Source organism: Pygoscelis adeliae, unplaced genomic scaffold (genome assembly GCF_000699105.1).
Source record: "Pygoscelis adeliae isolate BGI_AS28 unplaced genomic scaffold, ASM69910v1 Scaffold187, whole genome shotgun sequence".
Classification (NCBI taxonomy): Eukaryota; Metazoa; Chordata; class Aves; order Sphenisciformes; family Spheniscidae; genus Pygoscelis; species Pygoscelis adeliae.
Genome location: NW_008825103.1, coordinates 501,055 through 508,161, shown reverse-complemented (window position 1 = coordinate 508,161; position 7,107 = coordinate 501,055). Strand labels below are relative to the sequence as shown.

Here is a 7,107-nt window from a genome sequence, read left to right as displayed (position 1 = left end):
GGGCTGTGTACCAGTGCCGGGTCACTCACCTTGGTGTTAGAGACCTGGAGAGGGAAGGTCACAGCTGTAACAGCATGGAAAGATTGTGAGGGCCTCAAAGGCAGCCAGAGGAGAACCTAGGATTTGTACTCCTTCCTGTGATAATGTGGAAAGGCGGAGACCCAAACGCTGGGACCCAAACGGCTCTCCTCTTCCTGGCATGGAAGGAATTCTGTTCTAGTGACCCGCTGAGCGTTTCCAAATGAGCGTGTGGTGGTGTGCACAGTGGGGCCTCGACTTCAAGGCCTGTTGCAGCGCTTGTCCTGCTTCTAACCTCCCTTTCCTTAAATCTCATGGAGGTTATTTTAAACTAGAGTGCAATTTAATTGTGAAATTCTGTGACAAAAGATATAAGCTGATGAGGAGTTGCTTAGGATTAGGAAATGTTTCTCCCTCTCCCCTCTGAGATGGTGGGAGTGTTTCATAATTAGCCCTTTGTGCAAAACTTCTGTTTTCTTTTGAAATAGGTGGTGGTTCTTGCTGTCAAAAGCAGCACGGAAATAGATGGAAGGGTGATATAACCTAGCAGCCTGCAGACTTACTGTACATCTCTCCCTGGTACATATTTATAATGGCTGAAAGGTTGTTTGAACTTAAGCTTGGAAACAGTTTGGATTTTTCTTTGTCAGAATAAATGTATTAAGGATGATGGTTGCCATTTATTTTTGCTATTACTTTGCTTTTTTCCTTCCAGTATGTGGCAGAAACAGGCTTTGCCTGTTTAATGACATGAAGGGTTACACTATGTGGAGCTGTGGGGTGTGTGTGATGATACTCACATGATCCCCCAGATTACAGTATCTCAGCCTAGCGAGGGAGAGCTCTTCATGTATTTATCTTCCCATATAGCTATGCTTGTTTTCAAGTCTATCACAGGGATGTCAAAATGTAGGCCTGATGTCATGCAGGACCCCTATAGCAGAACAAGCTAAAGCACTTTCCCTGTTATCTACAATGGTATTTGAATTGTACCATTCCCTGCTTTGCTTCAGTTTGTTAAATCCTTTGCTCTGTTCTCTCTCTAGGCCCTTGGCTGTTTGCTGTACAAGCTGTGTTACTTCACCTTGCCATTTGGGGAGAGTCAGGTGGCAATCTGTGATGGCAATTTCACCATTCCAGATAATTCTCGGCACTCGCAAGACATGCACTGCCTCATCCGTGAGTGTGTCTGACAGTGGTATAATCTACTTTTGCAGAACTAAAAAAATAGCATAGGTGTTTTGCTCTTACGTTCCCTGCTCCTACAGTAAAACAGTTGGAGTTTCTCTTATTTTAAGAGACGTACTTGCACACAGGGGTGGATAAAGTGATCTTTTAGTAGCTTAGGAGATCACTTTTCGAAAGAAATGATGACAAAGAGATTTCTATTTGGCTAGGCTGTAGTGAACTCTGTGGAAAGGCAGGAAAACAGACAACCATTTGGTTTAAGAGTCCTACAGAAACTTGCACAATAAGCCTATTTACACAGAAACGTATTTCTCCAGTAATAAATCTATTTGGATAAGGAACTGAAAAGAACCACAGTGACTTTGACTAGTGATAAGAATTCATCTTCTGTGAATTGAGAAACAGAACTGAAATGACTTATAAATAACCCACTGACTAGAGTGAATGTGTAATTAAGGGTACAATGCACTACTCTTGGCAAAGCTGGGGTAGCTCTCTTGTTTTCAGCACAGCATTTGATTTTTTTTTTATTTTTTCCCCCCCCCCTAGCCACAATCTTGACTAACACAGAGTTGGATGTGTTTGCAGAGCAGGCTGGTATTTTCTTTGCTTATGCAAAGGCGGTGGTGTATGTGGCTGGCTTGTCTTCCTGCCCCACTGACACACCGGGGATTGATCAAGCTCTTTTACTGCGGGTTCACTTGGAAATGCAGAAGTCGAAACCAATGCTATTCCCTGACCAGGCAGGCTGCATTTCCCCTCCTTGCCCTAGAGCCTTCGATAGCAGCTACAAATTGTTCATAGCTGTTTTGGAAAATATCTCCTAGTCCATCCTGACTGTCTGTCTTGCCCCTTTCTCTCTGACCCTGATGATCAGCTCAGCCCCACCGACCACCGACTGGATGCTTTGAAAGAGGCAGGACACCCTGTTAGCATTTGGCTATACAAATGTAGCTCTGCCACAAATGGCTCACGTGAATCTGTCTGTTCTATTGCTCTGATACTAGCATCTCTGTCTTTTAAAGGGTATATGCTTGAGCCAGACCCTGATAAGAGACCTGATATTTATCAGGTCTCTTACTTTGCATTCAAATTGGCAAAGAAGGAATGCCCAGTCCAGAACGTCCAGGTGAGTAGCGAAGGAGTGGACTGATGTAGGGCTCTGTGGGAGGAGACTAGAGGTGGCAGTTGCTGAATATTGAGCATTCTGTGTATTCTGTCAGTTGTTCCCCAGTTCTGTAATTAGGAGGGTCTTTTTGTGTGGTGGTGTGTTGTTTTTTTGAATTAGCAGTGCTGTTTGGGGGTGTGTTTTTGGGGGGTGGGGGCAGGAATCAGGGGTTTGTTTCATATGTTGTTTATTTCTGTTTGCCCCTGACTTACCTCCTCACCCAGTTACCAGTGTGAGGCCAACCAAGAGATCTTGTGCATGTGAACATGGAAAACTAGGCCATGCTTGCGAAACCGATTTGATTTCCAGGCATATTCATCATAGCGTGTGTAATCTGTGCTGCAGTTGGTTTTAAACATAGCAGTTTTGTGTCTGCTGTCTGGCTGGGACTAGCCAACTCACATTTGAACTACATTAGACCTTACACAACCATCTGCCCCTTCTTAGTGTATCTTTATAGTCTTCAACTGAAAAACAAAGTTGACAAGTATTTTCTTACGGTGTTATGGACATCTGTGACATGACTTTTTATTTTGTTGTTTCTAGGTAAGAAGAAACCTTCCCTCCCTCCCCCCTCCATGTTCAAGTGGTTATTTATGGTCTTTATGAATAAGACATAGTTTTGGTACTATTAGGCCTGTATTTTTTACAGCAGTATTAATAAGTATTGCTGCTATTGTCCCCAGGTTGTCTTTTAAAAATACTCAGGTTGTGCTATGAAGCTTTGCGTTCAGATTCCCCGTGCAGTAAATGGTCAAAAAGCTGAACCGTATTTTTCCCTTGTAAAGACTCTCCCAAACTTCTGTCTCCTTATGACATTAACATTGAGTGATTTGTTCTGTGTCCAGCATGAGGAATAATTGCTTTCAATATCCCCCAATCTCCCCATTTCATTGGGATGTTTTTGCAAATTATTTCTGACTGTTTTCTGCCTTCAAAATACAAAATTTGGTGGTTTTGGGATCTGCAGAACTCTCCAATCCCCACTAAACTCCCAGACCCGGTTAAAGCAAGTGAAGCTGCTGCAAAGAAGAGTCAACCAAAGGCCAGGTAACCACATCTGCATTACGCTCAGCCCTCTCTCTTTATTGTCTATTGTCTTTCTGCTGTTTATTGGGAAAGATGCTTGGTATATTTAGCTGCTTCCTTGTGGGCTTACATATACACGTGGAGACAAACACTGCAGTCCTGAGGCTTTTGCTTCAATGACATAAATAACCATTGATCTGAAAGGCAGAAAATGCAGATATTAGGGGAAATTTTTCTGCGGGGGGGTGGGGGTGGGGTTTGGGCGGTACTCAGCATGACTCAACAGCTAGGCTTTTTGTACTGAAGACATTGCTTGACAGCAGCACTTGAAGTTCATGCACTTAGATGAATCTACTGTGTCATCCATCTGGAGGCAGTACCCAGAGTACCTGAGAGCAAAGTTAGGAGAAAGATTGAGGTGGGCCTGGAATTGGCCCAAAGAATGCAAGTCTGCTGAGAAACTGCACTGGGGACTATTGCTGTTTGAGTTTGACCCTTCGCAGATGATAACCTGACCCAGTAATTACTGTATGAAATTGGTGTGATTTCTGCAAGAGTCCTATAATTTCTTCTGAGGGAGACACAAAAGCCCAAGCAGGCTCCATCTGAAGAGCCCAATTAGTGGGGAAACCACTGTACTGCTGTGGTTTTCATCCTCTCCTGCTGCTGCTTGCTCTGCTTATGATACTGTAATGGAGACTTGTAAATTCTGTTGGACAAAACTTGTACCTTATTTTACTGCAAAGTGAGCAATACAGCAGCGGGCACTCCAAAACCAGCAGTTTTCTTCAGACTCTGAAATAGGGCATCTTTCCTCCTGTCAGTCCGTCCCAGGAGTCTGCTTTGTTTGTTTTTATAATTGAGTGCAGTTACCCTCACATTAGTAGAACAACTTGATATCTAACAAGCAAATGTATCCACAGAGGGGCAGGGTGGTGTCTGGCTTCTTGGCTCTGTTGCTATGCATTTTTGGAGCTCAGTAAATACTGAGCAGGGATCAGAGAGGTCCAATGACCTGATTCTGGGGTAGATGTACTAAAGTTAAGGTCCTTCTAAAGATGGCAATTTAGACAACTCTGCCCAAAGGTACCAGCTGCTCTTAGGCTAATTTGTTACGTCCTTCCTCTGCTCATCCAGAACTCTAAGTGGATTTAAACAGTATGCTGTAGCAAATATTTGAATGAGTTCGGTGACTTTGACAAGTTCCAGCTGTCCAACAGAAGATGCCACAACTGGCAAAGAAGTCAAAATGATCGTGTTGGATTAATTGTTGTGAATGCATCTGTTAAATTTTACTGTGCTGCAGTTTTCTAGAAAGAGTCGACATGGGTGTCTGGATGCCCACAAGTGTTTCGCCTTTATCAGTCACATACTGCTAAAGTATGAATGAGTTTTTAAACCCATACTGTGTGTTGCATGCACCAACTATCAGGCTAACAAATACTGTCCTCTTACTGCTCTTCCATTTATTCCTTACCTTATTTTGTAGGCTGACAGATCCCATCCCTACGACAGAAACTTCCATAGCACCCCGCCAGAGACCTAAAGCAGGGCAGACACAACCCAACCCTGGAATTTTACCCATTCAGCCAGCCCTGACGCCTAGGAAGAGACCCACGGCTCAAGCAGCCATTCAGCCACAAGGTGAAACGATGCTTTCTGTGCGGTGCCTTCCTGCCGGGCGCTGCGTACCGCAGGGCTGTGGTGCACGTTGATCTAATGGATCTGCATGTTTGTTTGGTTGGTTTCCCCCCCCACCCCATCAGTTGCAGGACCTGCTGCCCTGAGCAGTGGTCAGCCTTCGCTCCCTGCAAGTGTCCCCCCGCAAAAAGCAGCACCTCAACAGACTCCGGCACAGCCACAAGCCAAGCAGGCACCAGCTCCGCAGCAGGCCTCGCAGGTGCAGCCCCAGGTCCCTTCTACTCAGCCACAAGCCACACCTCAGCATCAACAGCAGCTTTTCTTGAAGCAGCAGCTTCTACAACAGCAGCAGCAGCAGCAGCAACAGGCTGCCTATTACCAGCAGCAGCAGATGATGCAAGCTCAGCAGGTAGGTGTGCACGGCTGTGTTTGTTGCATGCTTCCTGCGCTAGAAGCCTGCAAGGCCTTATCTTTGCATTTATGGCAAGTCCCCTGGTTTTTGGGGGATAGGTGCGGGTTTTAGGAATTTTCCAATGTGTCTCTGGTTCTCTAGCAAGACTTTTTGCTACGCAAGGCTGGCATTTTTAACTGTCAATGTGCAAGGCCTTGAGATAGTTTTGTCATGTACAAACATAAAATAAGAAGTGCTGGTAGAGATTTTACAGCTCCAAGTGTTTCAGGGTTTTGAGGTCAATGCTCAACTGATGAGCAAGAGGGGTACAATTTCTCTTCCGCTCTCTTTGTGGTACAAGAAGCCTAGCATGCCTTTTTAACGGTAAGATTCAGGTCTGTTTTTGTGGTAGACTGCAGTGTTAAGGAGGCCTGTGAACACATGATGTGTTAAGATGGGATGTGTCTAGCTGACAGACTTGCATGCTTAACTGAGGTGTTTGTAACAGCACAGATCTCTGCTAAAGCATATTTAACAGTGGAAGCAAAGGGCCGGTGAATCTTCCTATGCTGGGGAAAGGTTTAGAACTGGTAAAAATGGAGAAAGGAGTTTGGGACCACAGGACAGTGTGTGCTGTGGGAGCCCCGTACAGGCAGGTGTAACACAGAAAGCATCTAACGTTAGACCAGAAGGCCGTTTTCCACTGCTCCTTTGCAGATGGTCTCCAAGCCATTGCAGCCTGTTACTGCTTTGCCACTTGCAGTGGCTGTAACTGTTCCCATGGCTGGCCCTGAGTGGTGGTACCCCAGTTCCCAGCCGCTCAACAAGCGGCTCAACAACTGGTTGTTTCCCAGTTCCCAGTGATGCAGCAAGGAGCACCAGCACAGCAACAGCTGATGCAGAACTATTACCAGCAGCAGCAACAGCAGCAGCAGATGATGGCCCAGCAGGCAGCAATGCAGCAGAAGACAGCAGTAGCAGCAGTTCAGCAAAAGCAACAAGCCCCAGCACCGCCGCAGCCCCAGGCCCAGCCAAGTGCGGCCCAGCCAGCGCCACCGCAGGAGCAAGTGGTAAGAGCCTTGCGGGAAGGAGTGGGGCAGTGGGATTTGGAGTACTGGCAAGTGCTCTCCTGCCAGGTCCTATATGCCAGGAACACCCCAGCAGGGTGGCTGGCTTTTCAGACCCACAGAGCCCAGGCAATCGGTGCTCTAGGGCCTGCTGGCCCCTAGTGCATTATTAGTGAGTCGCAGATGTCAGCACTAACCTTGCTGCCTCAGAGACACGTGCAATTGTTTGGACTGCTCTTTCCAATGGGATGCTGGACTTGAGTTGTGCTCTGGGCCCATAGAGAGAGGATTAGTAGATGATGAGTAGAAAGCAGATGAGAAGGTATAAGTAGCTGCTTAATGCAGCTTCTCTCTATTCCTCCCCTGTCACGACATCGCCTTAGAAGACGTGATAAACTCTTAAAAATTATTTGTACTTTAACGCATCAGGATGAGCACCAGGCAACAGAACTACTTTATGCTGCTGCTTGTTTGGAAAACTTCGGTCTTGTATTCAGGGCTCTGATGCAGAGGAAGGTGCAAGCAGCCTTCCTGGTTGTTTCTGGCATTGGGATAACTTTTTTCTTTAATGAATGCTATGGAAAGGAGACTTTTCAAAGCAGTGT

General features: G+C 45.9%; 1 protein-coding gene across 1 annotated transcript in view; it reads left to right on the top strand.

The window, feature by feature from the left end:
- The window catches only part of AAK1 (AP2 associated kinase 1), a 73,785-nt gene that overhangs the window by 38,888 nt on the left and 27,790 nt on the right, over window positions 1-7,107 (top strand). Inside the window, exons 7-12 of the mRNA XM_009327196.1 lie at window positions 1,065-1,197; window positions 2,232-2,335; window positions 3,345-3,424; window positions 4,893-5,047; window positions 5,170-5,453; window positions 6,290-6,505. Of these exons, the coding sequence (XP_009325471.1) occupies window positions 1,065-1,197; window positions 2,232-2,335; window positions 3,345-3,424; window positions 4,893-5,047; window positions 5,170-5,453; window positions 6,290-6,505 (972 nt within the window). The remainder of the gene's footprint in view (window positions 1-1,064; window positions 1,198-2,231; window positions 2,336-3,344; window positions 3,425-4,892; window positions 5,048-5,169; window positions 5,454-6,289; window positions 6,506-7,107) is intronic.